The 21,162-nt window shown below is 45.6% G+C and overlaps 1 protein-coding gene across 2 annotated transcripts in view; it reads right to left on the bottom strand.

The window, feature by feature from the left end:
• Positions 1–21,162, bottom strand: part of LOC308310226 (ephrin-A5b-like) — a 91,223-nt gene that overhangs the window by 13,831 nt on the left and 56,230 nt on the right. For both annotated transcript variants that reach the window (XM_080756443.1, XM_080756444.1), the window contains exon 2: positions 3,906–4,201. In XM_080756443.1, the coding sequence (XP_080612569.1) occupies positions 3,906–4,201 (296 nt within the window). The remainder of the gene's footprint in view (positions 1–3,905; positions 4,202–21,162) is intronic.

Here is a 21,162-nt window from a genome sequence, read left to right as displayed (position 1 = left end):
CCTCTCTCTTCCCCCTCCTCCCCCCCCCTCTCCCCCCCCCCCCCCCCTCTCTCTCTCTGTGGATGCTCTACACTACATTAAGTACATACATGACCATCCGTCATCAAAGGCCTCCGCGAACATCATCTCGACTCAATTTCACATTAAGCGGAGCCCGTCAGTTAACCCAGGGTTTAAGTCAATTACCAGCTCCCAGATGCCAAAGCCCTGCGCCATTTCACCTAATTCAGTGGAAAAATAAATATCCTTAGATCCCCTGTCGGCCAGAACGGCCAACCAAAGCATGCGTCTTTGAAGGACCAACCAATTCGTCAGACGCCGTTATTCCGAATCACATGGTGTGCGGTTTGAGGCGCGAGGCTCTCTTTACGCTCTGTAAAGCCTGGGTTTATACTTAAGTTGCGTGCTGGTGTCGGTCAGTAAAATAGCCGATCTACAAGCTCGCAACAGCGTCGCAAACGTCGCGTGTTGTGAGCTTGTACATCTGCTATTTACGGCGGCATGCCATGCATACTGTACACCAGCCGTGCAAGTATAAATTAGGCTTAAGAGGGAATGCAGCGGGAACGTTTCGAGATTTTCCCTTGACTCGTATTTCCCAATCCAGCAGCACTTCTCTCTCCCCACACTGGATCATACCTGGTAGCTATGGTGGAGGAACTAAGGCATTTCTGTTCTGTGCTCCACACATTATAGCCAAGTCATGACTTCATAAGGTATAGTAGGGTTACTTTCCAAATTAAAAGGTACAGTACTGTATGTACAGTGGCGTCATTTCAGCTAAAGCCCAAGGTATTGTTTGACCATGCAGACCGCGTCCATCTTGCCAGCAAAGGTGGTAACTAGATGCAATTTCCCATTGACAACCCACTCATCCAAATAGAAAGGTCCTATCTGATTGTAATAAACAACGTCAAACTCACCAACATTGCAGCTGTACGAAAAGCTTGAATTATCCTCTATCTACAAAGTGTTTGTTTCATAAAAATCCACCGTAGATATGTCATGAGCTAGAACGTCAATGCACATGATGCAGGAGGCTTCAAAACTCTGACACAAAAATAATCATCTGCATGGAATTTCTTGACAGGAAGTAGCTCATAACATGTCTATGGTGGATTTTTATGACGAAGAAAACAATTTGAAGATAGAAAGGATAATTCAAGCTTTTAGTACAGCTACAATGTTGGTGAGTTTGACATTGTTTAATACAATCAGATAAGACTTTTCTGTTTGGATGAATGGGCTGTCAATGGGAAATTGCACCTAGTTACCACCTTGCTGGCAAGATGGACACAGTCTGCATATGGTCAATGGCAAGCTCAAGCATGTGCGTGCTCGTGTGGCCAAAACCTTTGCGGTTACATGAGGTTATTTGCCTCTTTTTGTTTGCCTATTTTCCTCTGTTTTTGCAAGGTATGGCAGCTGCCATAGCTTGGCATACCCAATTGACGCCACTGATATTTTCTTTTCTGAAAGCAATCATTGCTACAGACAAGAGCAATCGTTTGTTCAGTAACAGGGGTCTATCCTGTCTAGCCAGCTCTTTAGGAAAAAAAACACAGAAAATGCATTTATTGGTAGAGATACCAATTTTATCCAATCAAGAGAGATAGACAGGATACACTGGAAACAAGTGAAATTGGAAGTGATGGCACAGAGAAATCAGCAGACAATTGAAACTGGAACAATATAAAATGGAAGCTGATAAATGGGTACTCTCTTCCAGATTGTATGGAATTGGCAAACTACCTGAAAATGGTTTTTTTTCCCTGTTCTTTGAGGTGCTGGAGAGAGAAATCTTCTATTTTCAAGAGATTTTTATACATTTGAAAACTTGAAATGAGTACTTTTACTTTTGGTACTTTAAGTACATTTATATGCCAATGCTTTTGTACTTTTACTCCAGTACATTTTGAATTCAGGACTTTTACTTCTACTATTTCCACAGCATTGCAGTATTCTTGATACGTTTTCCACCACTGAGTATCTTGTCATTTTGCTCTCATTCGGGTCGCTACGGAACAGAAATTAATCAGCTAAATGTAGCGTGGAGGAGTGCGGTGTCGCTGTGTGGTCTTTAGCCTCGTCCCCTCCGGGCAGAGAGTGGCTTCGGTTGTAAAAACACCACGGCTTCCCAGAGGCTTGTTTACCAGATGCTTCTCACGAGGAGCAGAAGAAAAAAGAATCAACAACACACTCTCCAGAATGCCAAAAGACCTCAACAGTTAGTGTGATGCCTTCCTTCTCCCTCCGGCTCGTGTTTTGCCTCAGCCCTCGTTGCAGAGACTTGCAAAACAAAAGTCCTCGAGGGTGATTTGTGCTTTAGTTAAGTTGCGTGCCGGTGTCGCACAGCCAAAACAGCTGATCTACAAGCTCTCTGCGTGTCTCGGCACAACGTCCTTGTGAGCTTGTACATCAGCTATTTCCGGTGGGCAACATGCCCCGTATAAGTACTGTATAAATCAGTCATTACATTGCTGTTGTTTTCCCCTGCATGGTTAACCCATTCAGTCCTGCCCTCGAAATTAAAAAAAAAATCTTCTAAATCCTCCAGTTTTCTGAAATAAATATTTTCACGATTTTTCAAAAATAGCAGACCTACAAGCTCGTAGCGCGCCACCGAGTGGCGCGCTATGAGCTTGTAGATCTGTTATTTTTCAATAGCTAAAGCATAGCAAAATGCTAACACCAAAAGGGGTTCCCGCACAAAATGGGTTAAATGCTTTGGCAGCAGAAGTCGGTAGTACCCAAATCATACGGTTGAAATCTTCAAAGTGTGGTGTGATGTGAGGACGCGAAAACACCAACGGTTCCATGCTGCTGATGTTTTTTTATGCTGACGCGTTATGCGCGGTCCTATATTCAAAACATGCTCTTTAAATCTGCATTATGCTGGCCTCTCACAATGGTGTTATTCAACCGACGAATTCATGAAGAATGTGTGTGTGGTGTTCTTGATCTAGTTAGTTTAGATTTGATCGGTCGAAGATTAGCTCAAAGCTCTGGTTCTGATTTACAAAAAAATATCCCCTTTTTTTTCTTTCCTTTTCATACCAGGAATGGAATGGGCTTCTCTATTAGCTCTTTTTTTAATAACGGCATAGCCATATATAAGTTAAATGTCTTGCTGTTTTCCCGTTGTATTCACATACTGTACACACTGCATGTGCTTTGAAAATAAAGCTTTCCTGACAGCAGAGAAGTCTTAGTAACCACCGTGTAACTATGTACAACTGTATAAACTTTGAACACCCTAGAGGGATTTTTTCCCCTTTCACTTTTTCTATCTTCACCCACGAATACAGCACAGCTGTACTGTACCGTTAAGTAAGAAGCCAAAGTATTGCTACATCGTGCATTGATTTTGCAGACTAAAACTGTGACGTAAATGCTTGTCGACTACTCTTTTCACGGACGAAAACGAAATAAAAACTGCTATGACGACTAAAACTAAGACTAAATATATTGACAATTTAGTCAAATAAAAACTAGACTAAAATGTTAGGGAGTGACTAGTGGAGAAGAGATCCAGTAGAACTAAAAGACAAGTCATTTTATGTTTGGTTTGCGCTCAGTCTTGTGCGCTGTAAACAGCCGATCTAGAAGCTCACAACGCGTCGTTCTGCAACGCATGGCGAGCTTGTAGATCGGCAATTTTAAGCATGCAAACCAAGTGTAAAAATCAGTCATTACAACGCCATTCAAGGTACACCAAAATACATTGGCGACAAAATCAATTGCAGAGTTGACTAAAAACTAAATTAATTGTATTCAAAAGACTACAAACAAACAAACAAAAACAAATACTAAACTCACATATGTAGTAGTACTCTCTGCCAACATGCACACTACTACTCACATATGTAGTAGTACTCTCTGCCAACATGCACACTACTACTCACATATGTAGTAGTACTCTCTGCCGGGGCGGAACTCGAAGCCCAGGGAGAAGGGCGTGAAGAGCTGGAACTTCTCGGAGAACTTGAGCGGGCCGTTGGGCGAGCGTGGCCTGTTGCACTCCCAGCGCTTGAAGCCCTTGGCCGTGTGGTCGCAGGAGCTGTAGCCGTCATAGTTGACCATGTAGAGGACGTAGCGCTCGGCGCGCTCGTCCGGGACAGACGGCTCCATGTAGTGCGGACAGTAGACGTCCAGGTAGTCGTTGATGCACACGTCGATGTGGTAGTCGCCCCGGTAAAATCTGTTACGACAACAACAGGGGGGAGAGAAAACAAACAAGAAGCGTGCTTGTCAGTAAGGCTGCACAAATACGAAGGACGGCAGCGCAGCAGGCAAAGTGACTCGTAGGCTCTCCCGTTTGCAGTGAACAAGTCAATGGATGCATTGGTTTTGTGTGCCGTCGTCGGCAAAACGCAGACGCTTAATCTAAAATAGGGAGGCGGAGCGATATGAAAGTGACACGTTTGATGGCCTCGTACTAGTTGCACGCCTCTCATTCATTCATTCAGTCAAACTTATCGCCATCTCGGGCCGGAAATCATGGCAGTTTCAACCAGGCATCCCTAATTTGATCATCAGATATATTTTGCTATGAATGAATGTGACAGCGACAATATTCACAATTGTGACGTGCTTGAACGCAATCAGTCCCCTGCCATTTGTACACCGAGCAGCAAAGGGTCGCTCAAGGGCCCTTCGTTGATGACAGAGTGACAGACCCAGTCGGTGATTCAAACCGTAGACCAGACATTGACCCGCTTCTCTACTCGTCTAAAACGTTACATTATGCAGTGGAAGGAAGTCACCGGAACAGTGTCAATTAAAGGCTATTATTTACAGGGCGCAGGCACAAAACGACATTAACGTTTTGACGCCGATACATCTTCGTACGGTCACGATTATGTTACATTATACTCTCACTCTTGTAAGTCCCAAGTTCATGCCAGAGCCGCTGCGCTGACATAAGGACCATTCTAGATTTCTAGAAGGTGTTGCGCCAGCCCAGGGCCCCGTTCGTTGTCTCCGGGCTACATAAAAACCTAACAGATGTGCGTTGACTGACAGGACACATTGAAGACAGACACGCCACAAATCAATGAAAGATACATCACGGGTACCGCTCCCGCTCCTCTCTGGTTTTGCTTACGGAGGGTCTCATCATGTCACTCTCAATCATATCGCTCCTCTCGTGAGACCGAGACCCCCCCCCCCCCCCCCCCCTCCCAACCAGATCCCACCCCTCGCGAAATCTCTTACGACACACACACACCCCAGTCGTGACTACTAAGCCATATATCAATGTTCGCGCTGGGGCAGCAGTGACTTATGCCGGCGCTGAAATTAAAGTCCCCAAGCGGCTACAGCGGCTAATCCCCTGGTTAGCATGTGCCGTTAGCAGCTTTTCGAGAGGATCCCTCCGAAGAATGAGATTTTCATTAGTCCAATATGACAAGCTGATGTAGGAGCCCCTTGTGGAATCTCTCTAAGGTCTGGGAAAATACGGCTCGTTCTCAGGCCTCTGCTTTTTCTTTTTTCTTTTCTGTGCCTGGTGTTTACTGTAAACTGAGTGGTCAGGAGATGATGGGAGGCGGGAAAAAAATAACACAAGGCGAAGATATGCCAGGTATTCATTCCTGGGGAGAGTGATTGGAAACACATAATCCCATAGGCTCCATATAAGGTTGCATTTCCCTCGCTTTGTGTGGAAACCTCGTATGTCCAAAACCATTACTTTTAAAAAGCCTGTAGTGTTCCAATGGGTCCAGTGGGGTTCAGTCACAAGATCTTGTTAACCCTTTTCATTGGTTCACCATTCACTTAACCAATTCCAAAAGTACGAGTTATGGGGGTCCTTGCAAATGAAACATTTGGCGACCACTAGTAGGCTACTAGTTGGACTACTAATATGCCATATATGGTGTTGTAATTATGTGTTTGTATAATTGTATATATTCTGAAGACAACCTGGACATTCAGTAATTGGGTGTCATTGGGATTTGTAAAAAAGGAATATCTACAATTTCCCCACGGACAAGACCAAGTCTTTGCCACGGACACATTTGTCCATGCACGGACATATTGATACTACATTGGCTATTTCTGCTACTTTTGTCCGCTACTCTTGCACGACGAGAACGTAGGGTATTAATTGACAGAAGGGGGGGGGGGGTTCTAAGCTGAAGTATGGAGTACATACAAGGTGTCTGCCCAACAGCGAACAATATAAGGTTGCATTTCGTGAAGCTCTTAGCGGAGACAGATTGGGGCTGGGTATACGGGGGACGGGCGGTATATTAGAGGCTGCATGCGTCGTCCCCACAGCCTCTAACGGCCCCGCGGCTTCGGTATCACTGACATGCTGCGGATATCTCCAATGCCCCGCCATACCCCTCCCGCCTCCTGTTCATTGACACAGCGAAGGGGAGAGAGAGAGAGAGAGAGAGAGAGAGAGGGGGGGTCGGCACGACGCGGCGGGGTGGGGGGAGACATGCTACATGCTGCGGACCGTGTCTGAGCATGTAGAGCTCCGACGATCCCATATGGGTGACCTCACTGGAGCGCCGTGTATGTGTCTCTGTATCTCTGTGTGTGTGCGTGTGCGTGTGTGTGTGTGTGTGTGTGTGTGCTACACTTGTGAGTGCCAAAATGTCCCCACAAATATAGTATAATTTGAGAAATAAGAGCATCATTTCCCTGGTCCTCAACAACAACACTTGTTGGAGTTACGGTTGATGTATTATTAGTTGTGTGCACTGAAAAATAGCAGATCTACAAGCTCACAACAACGGTTGTGAGCTTGTAGATCGCGCGCGTGCATGTGCATGCGCGTGCATGTGTGTGAACGTGTGGGAGGACTCACTCATCCCAGCACTGATCCTGGATCAGATGATGTGCCTACAGCCTCAGGCTGGCTAGTGTAACGTAGCTGATCCTGGATCAGATGTTGTGCCTACAGCCAAAGGCTGGCTAGTGTAACGTAGCTGATCCCAGGCCAGCAGTCAGAGAGCTCGGAACAGCAGCGGCAAAGTGGTGGCACAGCTGTTGTCGCTGACACGTACAAGTCAAAAGCTTGAGGAGGAGGAGGAGGCGTGAGGAGCATAGCGGCCGGTGTGTGTGCGTGTACTGTGTGTGTGTGTGTGTGTGTGTGTGTTCGTGCATGCTTTCTTTGTGGCCTGCTGGGGGTATCAGGTTGTCGTTATACGGATTGCAAATGTGCTGCAGGATTAGTGGTGGTCCTACTGGGTGTTGCTGGGGCCACAGAGGAGTGAGAAGTGTGCGTGTGTACGTGTGTGTGTGTGTGTGTGTGTGTGTGTGTGTGTGTGTGTGTGTGTGTGTGTGTGTTAGTGAGTGGGGTGGGGGGTGGGGGTGGATGCACGTTGAAAACCTCAGTGTTTATTTAACTCCGACAGTGTACAAATGGAACCAAATGGTTCCATTTGTACACTCTCAGGATATTACAGTGTGTGTGTTGTGTGTTTAGTGTGTACACTCTCAGAGTGGATATTACAGTGTGTGTGTGTTGTGTGTTTAGTGTGTACACTCTCAGAGTGGATATTACAGTGTGTGTGTGTGTTGTGTGTTTAGTGTGTACACTCTCAGAGTGGATATTACAGTGTGTGTTCAAAAGTGTGTGGGTGTCCCTGCGTAGTCGTCAGCCAAAGTTCTCATCTTTTCCCCCCCGGTCTTTCTCTCTCTCTCTAATTATAGCGTGGTGGTCAAACATGAAACCCAAGGCCTTGTTTTCCTTCTTCCTCTTTTCTCAGGCTCTCTCTCTCTGCCCCGCTGCTGCAGCGTTTTGGCTCCGGGGCGGAGGAGGACGGACGCAGCATGGCCTCAGACTGTCAGTGCCTCAGTATTTCGAAGCCAATCAACAGATACCATAATAAGTGACACAATATCATTTCCTCCGCCAGCAGCAGGCATTCAGAGCTGCGGGGCTATGGCCTTTGCTTTGTGTGTCCGGCTCTCTCTCTCTCTCTCTCTTGGCATTTTCTTTCGCTAAGCCTTTAACACCATGTTTAAACTTGTGTGCCTATCTGCATGTCGGCCTTCTGGCCGTCAATCAGCGGTTCCATTTGTAAAAAAAAAAAGAAAGAGGGAGGGAGGGAGGCGAGGCGAGGGTCGTTTTCTTAACCCCTTCCCAGGACTCTATATTCTAGTCTCTTTTCCGTTTTCAGCTCTTACATTAAACTTTATATCTTTGGTGAAAACAGCTGATCTGCAAGCTTTCAAAAAATGCCTTTGCGACGCTCAGCTTTTCCGCTAAGGGTTTTCCCCCTAGAATACAGATGCCGGGGGTTTGTGGTTAGCCACTTAAACCTTACATACTTTGTCGCAGCACAAGTAGCGGAACATAGCCAATCTTGAAGCCCAAAGTGCTTGAATTAAATTGTTCAATTGCGACGACATCAAACCGTAAATTTCAAACATATCCAACTAAATTTTCCATTAATACATGCATGTATGGATCCAGCCTGACCAAAAGGCAGGGATAAATGAAAATTAAATGACCAGAGGCGGGTGATATCTAAAGTAAGGGCATGGATTTCACCCCGCCAGCAAATTGAGCCCTGCCCCGGGACTAACCCTCAAGATTAGCAAGGATTAAACGGAGGAGGAGTTTGTAATGAACGCCACTCTGATGGTAGTTGTGCAACCAGGGGGGATGGGGGGGGGGGAAGGGTGGGGGGCTTGTAAAAGTGATGATGGCGTGAATGACTGCCAGATGTTGGGAATTGCAGTAAACAGGTAGTGTGTGTGTGTGTGTGTGTGTGTGTGTGTGTGTGGTACACATAAAACCTGGCAAAGTGCTCGATACAAAACTAAAATCGAATCAAAGTTTGTTTAAATATTGCGCATTACGTATGGCAAGTAGCCGTTCCAAAGGTTAGGAACTAAATAGTTCAAAGCTGCTTCTCCATCCAGGACTCTTTTTTTGTTCTTTTCTTTGGAACAGTTAAGAGACCACTAGTGTCAGAGGATCTAAGGCAGCAGGGGTGCCCACACTTTTTGCACTTGAGAGCTGCTTTTAAAATGTTCAGTTCAACAAGATCTACCAACCCCCCCCCCCCCCCCCCCCCCCCCCCCATTTTTACAACTTTATAACGCTACTACTGACGCTTGCGTGCAACACTCTTGAAGACAAAGCATTGCATACTATAGAAGCCGCGAAGGGAGCTGACAGACCACTTATTATGTTTAGGGAGGGGCATGCCATATATATATATGGTCTACCTGCACAGCCTTTGTGATCTCCTTTTGGGCACTCCTGATCTAAGGCTTCTGCTGGGCGATGGAGAGGTGATGAAATACATATTGGGAGGTGTGAAATATGGACAAGAGGATCCATGACACACGCTTTTGTTTCAAGTTCTTCAGAGATCTAACATACAGGTATAGAGAGCACGCACACACACACACACACACACACACACACACACACACACACACACACACACACACACACACACACACACACACACACACACACACACACACACACACACACACACACACACACACACACACACACACACACACACACACACACACACACACACACACACACACACACACACACACACACACACACACACACACACACACACACACACACAAATAAATCTTTGGTATATAGAGATTTCTCCATTTCACTGCAGATAGGATCTTTCAATCATTTCCCCGAAATGGCTTTGTACTTTTTAAAGCGATTCAGGAGAGTCATTAAGATTTCAGCACGCTCATCAAGGCCTCAAAACAGTTGTGTTTCATTTCATCAGAGTGCAGCACAATGTCATGGCATTGAATCTCGTTGAAGGTGCAATTATTCAACAGTGGGAGGCAAAAAAAACCACTGGCTTAAATCAGATTTATACTTCATCATTAGACTGTGTTACTGAAGTAAAAGTATCAATACCAGTGTAGAAATAGCCTACTCTGTAACAACTAACTACTCCAGTATTCAAAATGTACTGTAAAAGTGCAATAGTATTGGCATCAAAGTACTCATTACGCAGAAGTGGTTAATGTATGTTTTGTGTATAATAATAATAATACAAATCTACAAAGTAAATAGTATCTAAAGTTTTTGTAGCGGAATAAAAGTGCAATATTTGCTTCTGAGGTGTAGTAGAAATTGCACTTAAGGTGCAAAGTAACTTAGTACATGTACTTGAGTACATGTACTAAGTTACTTTCTTTCCACCACTGTTCAGGGGGTCAATATGTCAGCTACTTTAATGAGCGAGTAACGGGCTACAAATTGGAAACGACAACCATCAAATCCTAATTCTATTTGTCTGTGGGGATTAATGATGCTTGATTGGCTAAATTACTCACAGCCAGATAGAGAGGGCTTATCGATGAATCCAGGGACGGGGACTCGGAAACAAAAGTACACTGCTTTTTTCTTTTCATAATCTCCCCCTTACAATTCCCTCTGTCCTCTTGTTTCCCTTCCTTAACCCCCCCCCCCATCTGTTCTGTTTCTCTCTGTCGCCTACAGGTACTGTGGGAATTAGGAAGGAAAGGGGAGAGAGAGAGAGAGAGAGAGAGAGAGAGAGAGAGAGAGAGAGAGAGAGAGAGAGCTGTCCTCACTCAGTGTTTTCTCAAACTCATGATTACAGTTAGGTCAAACGCAGGCCAGCTTCCCAACGTTGCACAACACACAATGAGGCAGAGAACAGAGAAGACACTTTCACTTCAGACGACCACATGACGCATCCTGCACCGTCTAAAACACACCAACACACCTAACTAATACTACATTCCAAACTACAGGGGAACGAGAGCAAAGAAGGCTGACAGTGTACACTGTACACTGTCAGCCTTTTTGTTTGACTGTGTACAGTACACTGTACAGTGTACTGTACACAGTCAAACAAAAAGGAAACAGTGGTTTAAGTGGGGACGGTATGTTTTTTTTCCCACCCTCATACACATTTGTAGTTGTACACTCTCTGAGTTACAAATGGAATAAATTAACACAGATTGTACGGTGTACATGCCTCCATGCTTCTTTCATTTTATTTTCAGAGGCCATTACTGTGTAGTGCCACTGTAATACAATTAAATTAACGTTCACAGAGTGCTATATTCCGCCTAACATAATTTTTAGCAATAATACAATTGAGGTCGTTTTGTATTGTGATTATATCACGCCTACGCGAGTCGTTATATTTACGAAACATTTTGGATATTTGAATACTTTTTAACATTTTCTCGCTTGTGGAGGTTGTTCCCTTATTGGCACAGAATCTTTTTCAGATGGGGGAACGTGGCCAAATGCATATCAATGTGGAGGTTTGAGAACCACTGCAATAGGGGGGCCGCCAGGGGGCGCAAGGGAGGCCACTTAGAAATAAAAAAATCACAACATACAGGAATATACCGTATACATTTACTACATCTAAAATAGTCAGTAGAAGAAAGAAAAGTAGCAAAAATAGAAGATCTACAGGCTCACGGACACATACCAACCAAGTCTAGATTGGCCAGTTTCTCCATTTTTTCTCCTTTTTGTCAAAAGCCATTTCACAACCAGGGGCCGGAGGCTGTAGCTGTTTGGGGGTTCATGGTGGCATGGGGGGAATTTGGGAAAGCCCTGATCTAGGGGGAGGGGGGGTTATTTTGCGGGGGCAAAGGGTAACGGTCATTTGTCCCGGGGCAGTGATGTGAGCAGATGGGATGGGGTGTATCTGTGTGCAGTGGTGAAAAGTGCATCTACTTAAGAACTGTACTTTACAAGTACAATTTTGAGGTATTTGTACTTTACTTGAGTATTCCCAATTTCCCAATACTTCTACTCCACTACATCTTGGATCCAGATATCGTACTTTTAATCCACTACATGGATTTGAAAACTTTATTTATTAGTTACTTTGTAGATTTTCATTATTACAAAACATACATTAACGACTTCATTTTGGCCATTTGAATATAGTAGAATGGAGTGGTTAATGTATGTTTTGTAATAATAATCAATTAAGCATTGTGAGCTTGTAGATCTGCTAAGTTTTTTCTACATTGGAAAACTTAAAACGGGACATTCTTCATATCGAGTACTTTGGGTACGAGAAGTACATCTTGATACCACTATGTTTGTACCCAAGTGCATTTTTGAACTCGTAACGGTATATTTCTACATTGCAGTATTGATACTTTTACTAAAGTTTTACTCAAAATGTGAGTACTATTTCCACCACTGCCTCCAGGGATGGGATGGCATGGGAGGACTGTCTACTCCTCTAGCTGCCTCCAGGGATGGGATGGCATGGGAGGACTGTGTACTCCCCTAGCTGCCTCCAGGGATGGGATGGCATGGGAGGACTGTCTACTCCCCTAGCTGCCTCCAGGGATGGGATGGCATGGGAGGACTGTGTACTCCCCTAGCTGCCTCCAGGGATGGGATGGCATGGGAGGACTGTGTACTCCCCTAGCTGCCTCCAGGGATGGGATGGCATGGGAGGACTGTGTACTCCCATAGCTGCCTCCAGGGATGGGATGGCATGGGAGTACTGTCTACTCCCCTAGCTGCCTCCAGGGATGGGATGGCATGGGAGGACTGTGTACTCCCATAGGGATGGGATGGCATGGAAGGACTGTCTACTCCCATAGGGATGGGATGGCATGGGAGGACTGTCTACTCCCCTAGCTGCCTCCAGGGATGGGATGGCATGGGAGGACTGTCTACTCCCATAGGGATGGGATGGCATGGGAGGACTGTGTACTCCCCTAGGGATGGGATGGCATGGGAGGACTGTCTACTCCCATAGGGATGGGATGGCATGGGAGGACTGTCTACTCCCCTAGGGATGGGATGGCATGGGAGGACTGTGTACTCCCCTAGCTGCCTCCAGGGATGGGATGGGAGGACTGTGTACTCCCCTAGCTGCCTCCAGGGATGGGATGGGAGGACTGTGTACTCCCCTAGCTGCCTCCACCTGTCCCATCATTCACTAGACTCTGCCTCTGGGAAGCTGTCCCACATACAGCCACGCTAAAGCCATCATTACCTTGTTGGCTAATTATATACACACATCTGCTCATACACGCACGCACACACACACACACACACACACACACACACACACACACAGGCACAAAGAGAGTGCGTGTGTGTATCTGTGCGCGTTTGCGTGTACATCAGTGCAAGTTGCACTGACGTGCACACAGATGCACACGCGCGCACACACACTACATACACACCAGTTAAACACATAATGTATCTGCCAAGTGTTCAGACAGACTGGGCGTTGACAGCAGGAGGAGATGAGAAAAAGAAGGCTGTAAAATATAGACAATTCTCTTCAGTTCTTTTCTTCTCTTTCTCTCTTTCTGTTTGGGGGAACAAAGGAGGGGGAGGTGAGTAATGGGCTTCAGATTGAAAGCACACTGCTGTTTGTTGGACGAAACCTCAAACACTGAGCAGAGAGATGGAGAGAGAGAGAGAGAGAGAGAGAGAGAAGAGTGGGTGAGAGACTAAGACGGACGGACAGACAGACAAATAGACCCTGAGCAAATAAACCTTTCATTCATCCGTTTGTTGGTTCGTATATCTGTGCTGTCAGGCAGAAACAATGGACCTCCATATTCCAACTTAAATTAATGCCCTACTACAGTGCCAGTGTGCCACACACAAGTAGCAAACAATTGCCGATCTACAAGCTCAATCGTGGCACATTTTGATCTTGTAGATCATTTTGCTGTCCAAAAGTGCTGAAAAATAAACTGAACTGAACTGTTTGACACGACACTGTTGTGCTATGAAGTGGTTAAAGGTAGGATGAGTGATATTTTTGGGTTAAAACAACTGTTAAATCACTATATTCTGATAGTAATTATCGCTATAGTGTTTGTTTGTCTCTAGCTCTTTAATAAACGGAAAATAAATGTTTATACAACTGTAGCTGACAAAATGTCAGCCAATCAGGAGAAAATAGCTATTTATCAGCATTTTGTTCCAGTTCCAATGTTGTCTGTTCATTTCTCTGTGTCATCACCTACAATTCCAGTTGTTTAGTTCTCTATCCTGATTGGATACAATTGGTATCCTGACCTGAAAATGCATTTTCTGTTTAACAAAAAGCTGGGGAGACATGGAGACTCCCGTTACTGAACAAACACTCTATAGCAATGAGTACCATCACAATATAGAGCTATTTAACACTTAGTTTAACCAAAGAAAATCCCCTACCCTTCCTTCAATAATTAACAAAAAGATGTTTTGTTTTACAGCGATCATCAGTGCAGAATGTTGTTGGGAAGCGTTTGAAAGGAGAGAGCCCGTCCGTCTCCTGACACACCGGGTCAGCTCAGACACACACAGACAGCAGGGTATCCTCATCCAGCGTGAGTTAAACCACGGGGTGGCTGACAGGCCAGACCATAAACCCCCCACCTAACCCACCCCAACACAGATCACCAAAGGCAGCAGCTTAGATGATAATGCAACTACAGGGGGAAGGAAAGAAAATAACACGGGGTGATAATTTAACTCTGACCTATAAAAACAGTCAATCTTTTACACGTATACAGAGTTAACACTTTTGCTTGTGTGCCGTGTAGTTGCGACATAAGAGGTGTCGCTTTTCGTACGTGGTGGTCCTCATACCTCGGGGAGGGGCGGGGGGGTAGGGGGGGGTGCGGGGGGGTACGGGGAGGGGCGGGGGGGTACTTAACTCTGAGAGCGTGCAAATGGTAACCAATGGACCCGTAAGGGTCCGATTGTTTCCATTTGCACACTCTCTCAGAGTTAAATTGACACAGAGGATTTTACTGTGTACATACCGGCTCGTACACAAGCATGCACACACACACCCACACACACACACACACACGCACACACGCAACATAACTCCTGGGGGGCCTAACCTGTCGCCGTCAAAATACCCCCACTAAAAATGTCCCTCTCGACACCTGCAGCAGCAAGTGTACAGAGCAGGCCAAATCCATCTGTAGTCGCCTGAACAGACCGGTCAATTAATCTATACATGCTGACTAGTGATGACCGTATCATGGCGCTATGGAGCTGCGGTCGTTTGGTTAGATCTATAATTAAATATAAATGAATCGGTCTATCTCTCTAGTATCTATGCATATTTATTATTTCATGCATACATTAATGTAATTAATGCTGTACCGTACAGGTATTGATTGAATTAAATCAGTGAATGTGTTTATCCTAAAAAGATAACACAGGGCTTTACCCTCCTGGTGGCAAACTGCAAGACTTATGTAAATCAACAGGTGCACTTTTACGGTGGTTTTGAATTATTATTCATATTGTTTTTGTTTCTGTACGCGTAGATGGCAGGTTATATTTTTGCTACTTTGGTTAATTTTGTTAAGTTTGCACCTGCATGAAATGGACTGTATACGGTTTAAATTGACTTGACTTAATGAACCAGGCTGAAAATCTAAACAAAAAACAAATAGTTCATTGTTTTTAAGACAATATATGTCGGTCATCCCAAAAAAACGTGCAGACACTGAACTCTGTAACGGCAGAATCGATCTGAAGTGGTTCCATGGTGATTGAATTCTCCCGGCTGTCAACCGTGAGACAGGCCACTCCGAGATGGCCGCCTGATATTGACACCTAGAAGACCTGGGCTCAGTGCGCCGGGGTCAGGGGTCACTGACAGTCCATTATTCAGCCCAGGGCCCTCAGTGTTTGGTCAGTGTCTGGGCCAGGTGATACGACTGACCCCGGGGGGGGGGGGGGGGGGTCACACACACACACACACACACTGCATTTCGGTAGCTGCTGCTGCCGAGAGGGAAGAGGAAGAGAAGCTCACAGATAAGATGGGCAACGTGAATACTACACGTCTGTTTCGGCTGGGGAAACATCAAGTCTGTCCTCCGACCACCTTGCTTGTTCTTGTTTATTTTACCCACTACTCACTCTAAGACACCTGCGTACATGCAGGGGAGGGGGGAGGGGGTGTTGCTTCTGCTTCTGCTATCCCCCCCAGCCCCCTCTGTTCATTCATTTCTAATTAAATGGTCTGTGGGGATACGTTTCATTTCATCCCTGAATTAAATACATGCACTTCCTTACGTAGTCTGATATGTTATATTTCTGTTTGCTAATATCGCAATTAAACATTTCAAAGGGGGAGAAAAAAGTATCATGCTAGACACATTAACACTGGCGTCCCCGTTTGTCACAATTAGTAGAATGTAGGCTACAACATTCTTAAAATCTTTTCGGATACTTTCTTTTTAAAACGTATTATTCAAAACTACCTCTGTAACTGTACATTTGCCATCCTGTATTTTGCCTTTTACAAATGGAACCCTGCCTACACATGCACGGCCACAGAACAGAACAGAACAGAACCTGTCCCCACCATTATGTACCACAGCATGCTAAGTAGAGGTGTGAGTTCTGGACGACAAAAGGGTCCAAAAGTAACCTGCAGCAGTGTGTTTTGACTAGAACGTGACCCTATAGCTCTCCTCTTGGGCAAGGCGGGCCGAGACTCTCACCTCTAACCTCCCCTCTCCCCAGGGGTGACTTGAACCCCCTGCGCTGCCCCTATCACTTTACTGCCCCCCCGGGACCCCCCGGTAACCCCCCAGCCTGCCCTGGGCCCAACACACTCTGAACCCAATACCGATGGGGGGGAGCGGTGAGTGAGGAGCCTGCAAAGTCTGGAGTCAATCACTCGCCTATATGACAAGGCTGAACACCCCGCACATATACACACACACACGCACGCGCACACACACACACACACACTCGTTTATCACTATATACTTGTGAGGACATCCGAATTTTAGGACAACTGAAAATGGGTAAAATAAAAGATAGGCAGAAGATAGGCTGCGACGTGTTGTGAGCTTGTAGATTGTAGTGATTGATTCTGCTATTTTCGGGTGCTGCATAGTGCATACAAAGTGCCCAACCCTCGTGGGTTTATGAGATTTTTACACTTTTTATAGCGTGTTTTACAGTATATTCATATAATACATGAAATTACAGCCCATCGTTATACAGAGTGTTCCGTCTTCTCTCCCAAGCTTGACAAATAAAATATGCCACAACAAAAAAACGCCTTTAACAAAACATATTTGGCTCTAGTACAAAGTGACACACGCTCATTCTACAGAAAGACTAGTCACACACACGCACACATGCACATGCGCGCGCGAACATTAAACATGTGTACACATTATATATCCACATGCAGCCACCCACACCCTCCCCCCCTCGAACCATGCAGCACACAGACCACCTCTTCTCCACCAGTGAGGTCTCGCACACATCAAAGTGAGCTGGAATTGACGTGGTTGACTAATAGGCGCTCTGTGGGGAGATGGTAAAATTCATGCCAAAAGTCATGCCTGGGATTTTTGTTGTGCTCGAGGGGGGGGGGGGGGGGGGACAGAGAGAGAGAGAGAGAGAGAGAGAGAGATTGAGAACAGAAAGAGGGGAATTGGAAGAAAAAAAAGGAAATGGTGAGAGAAAGACCTTTTGAAACAAACAGATGTGGGTAAAGAAAAGAGGGCGAGAAAGAGATGAAAGGAGGGGGAACAGATAGAACATCCATGGCTTAGATGTCCCATAAGTACCATGGATGAACTGGTGTCTATGTGTCTGCATGACTGTATGAATCTGAGAGCATGTGTGTGCACGAGCGTGCGTGTGGTTGTGTGTGCACGGCACGCATGCGTGCGTCTGGTTCTGATTGCAAACGGCTGTGAGTGACTGAGGGATTTGGGGGAAGAGAGGGGGGGGGGGCAGTGGGGGGGGTGAGAGAGAGGGGCGCCACTGAAAGCAGAGAGACAATTCGGTCCCCTTCCCCATTCCCCAAACAGCAGTAGAGCAAACAGCACATGTAACATCATGTTAGGGGCTAAACATAGAGTGCCCTCCGAGTGCCCTGCATGCCACTGCCAAGCTCTACCACCACCTGGTCCACTCAATCTCACCCAATCACCCCCACCCCCCATCGGGGCCCCTCTCCTCTCCTCGCCCCCGACACCCCTATATCCACCCCCTCCCCCCTTGACATGGAATGTCTGTCAAAGGCCTTTCCATCAGCTCGGCCACAGTGCACACGGTGCACCCACAACTATCTCAGGTCGGCAAACACCGGCGGTGGGAGAAGTACGCGCATTAGAATAATTAACGATACCGCGTAGTATCGTCGCTGTCCCGAGGGGGAGCGAAATGTGTGAATACTTCACATTCACACATTTTCAGCACACTTACTGCCACAGTAAGGCAGTACACTTCATTTCCAGTACACTTACTGCCACAAGGCAGCTTCATTCACACCTTCAGTGGCAGATAGAAGTGCATAATGTGTTGTAGACCTATTAGGTGCTCTCTGAATGGAGCACACTTCAATGAATTGTATCAACAACTTATCCACTTAAGCACTTAAACCCTAGCATATACTTAGTTGACCGTGGCCATTTGGAAAATTACCCATCCACCCGCTTACAAGGCGCTCTTGGCGTTCCCAAAATTGTGCACATGTCAAGCCGAACCGAACGTCAAGCCAAAAGTCACCAAGTCAAGCCGAAAGTCATACAAATTGCAACTCATCATGACACACAGACACGCACACATGCATGCGCACGCGCACACACGCACACATACATACACGCACGCACACAAAAGACCGGAGGAGCAGAAAAGTCAAATCTGGTCCGGTACAAAGTGCCAAGACCTACCAGACCAAAGCAACCAAACACACAGCATGGATGGACCTTTTTAGCCAAGATGCCAGCTGCTCTCACATTGTGCTGTAGCAGCTGATTAGAGGCAGATGAAGTCAAGTGGCGGAGCCCTCACTCTGTGCAAATACACATGAATATGGAGGGTCTTTTCAAGGCAGATGCAAATTCTGGTATGTTGGCGAACAGCTATAGAGCGTCGCAGTCCCGCCCCCTTTCATGACGAAAGGCCCAGGAAAAAAATCCCAATGCATTTTTCCCATAGACATTTCAAAAAGTATTTATTTAAAGACAGTCAACTCGAGTTGTGACAAATCATAACAAACACATTTTTTGGGCCAAACAAAGAATTACCGGTAGAAAGAAGAGCAAAACGGCAGGTTACAACACTTTTTTTGTTGTTTTTCTTCTTTGTAATTATTTGTTTGGTACAAAATATTGTGTTTGTTGTTGATTTGTCACAACTCGAGTTGGCTTTGTACGACGCTTAAAAGGTCTTTAAATAAATACTTAACTTAACTCAATGGAAAAGATAATAAGATAATCTTTATAAAAAAAGTGCAGAAAAAAAAATCTATTTAGAAATAAAATAACAATGTGGTACAAAATGCAAATACTTCCCGATATATTGTCCAGACTGATACACATTATCAGACTAATCCCTATAATTATTTGAGTGTCCCTATAATATTCTATACTTATACCTCAAAAGTGGCCACCCCACTGATCCAGCTACTATCGTTTGCTCGCTCTAAAAGCCCTTCACAATCGATGCAACAGGTCAGCTAAGTCCCCGCAGCAGGCCCTACAACACCTCCGCCACTGCAGCGAGTAGCCTCGCCCTGACTCGACTGAATCTGGGCCAGTTTGTGTGAAAGAGCGTAGATAGGAACCACATGTCACCCAGGCTGCCTGCACGTCCGTTTGTGGAAGGATTTACTGTGTCTGTGTGATGATGGAGTGGGCTATAAAGGAAGAGACAGAGCCTCTGTTGATAGATGGCCTCACAGCAGGCCGGTTTCCATCCCCGTCCGGAGAATAAAATGAATAAAACCATGCAGACGTCTCTTTGTCTCGAGATGCTGCCAAACGGACAGAGACGTGAGACAGATCTGTATCTCTTCTTCTTCTGACAATTTCCCTGTTGGGGATGAGACAAAAAAAAAGTCCTCGGTTTTAACCTAACTCCGAGGACGGAACCAAACGGACCCGTAACGGGTCAGTTTGGTTTTCTGGCGTTTGTTTCGTTTTTTTCCCCGGTCTGATCGTTCACAGGCTATACAAACAAGTTTGTGTGTGTGTGTGTGTGTGTGTGTGTGTGTGTGTGTGTGTGCGCGCTCTAAAGCTTGGGCATAGTGCCATCATAATGCTTTTCATCTGCTGGGTCTGTATGTGTGCGTCCCCGTTCCAGTGCAGCTGTGCGTGCGTGTGTGTGTGGTTAAACTGGGCATCATAGTCTGGCAGGTGAATCCGCCTGTCATTATCAGTGTTTTAGCGGAGGAGCAGACTGCACTGATTAGACTCGTCCGCTGAACCGCGCGCGGTGCCACCTCATTTAACACAACACTTCATGTAATTGTTATTGGAGTGGCAATGCTATCCCCTGCTGTCCTGACTGCAGTCTGTCTGTCTCTCAATGCTACCATGCTGACTGCAGTGCGCCAATCACTAAGGTCTGTCTGTCTGTCTGTCAATGCAGTGACACTGTTATTAGGATGTCCGATAGCTCTGGTCCATAGCCTTCTTAAGGACGTTTCCTTTAAGTCTATGTCACTCTCGACTTCTTTGATTCCTTGCCGATTTCGCTACTCACCAATAAGATGGTTTTGGGGCGGCAAAAGCCTACTTTCCCTAGTGGACGCACTCTGAGCTCCCACCACACGTATAAAATGCACTTTTTGGACAGATTATTTTATTTTTTCACCAGAAGAAAATATATTTTACTCCACTGCGCCCTCTACAAAATCCCATTGATAAGATTTATTTTCCTTTTTCTTTTGGCCAAAAAGTGCATTTTATACGTTTGGTGGGGGGCTCAGAGTCTATCCACTAGGGAAAGTAGGCTTTTGACTTGATGATATCGGTTGATAATATCGGCAAAAAAGTCAACATATCCCTAGTTCTTAGCTACAGTAGACAAGCTGTGGTATTCCCAAAGTGAGTTTGAAACTATGACCAAACCACAGGTATATACTGTACTAACTGTAGTGTAGTATAGTTGTGTAGGATATTGTAGTAGTAGTAGTAGTAGTACTGTACTATAAGGCAGGAGGTGAATATCTGTGTGTGATGTGTACAAAAATAAAGCAAGGCAGGAACAAAACAGGAAAATAAAGAAAATGTAGTGGGAAAGAGGAGTGAAAAGGACGAAGAGGTGAAAGAGAGAGTAAGAGAAAGGGGGGGGAAATGGAATGAAATAAACAGTTCTAGAATGAATGTCAGTCACTGTGGGCCAAACCAGTTGGGCTAGAGGCCCAGTGGGCTGGATAAATATACCCACTCTACTAG

The sequence above is a fragment of the Protomyctophum bolini genome (genome assembly GCF_963924005.1).
Source record: "Protomyctophum bolini genome assembly, chromosome: 22".
NCBI classification, from domain to species: domain Eukaryota; kingdom Metazoa; phylum Chordata; class Actinopteri; order Myctophiformes; family Myctophidae; genus Protomyctophum; species Protomyctophum bolini.
Note: the sequence above shows the minus strand (reverse complement) of the source record. Positions and strands in the feature narration are given on the sequence as shown.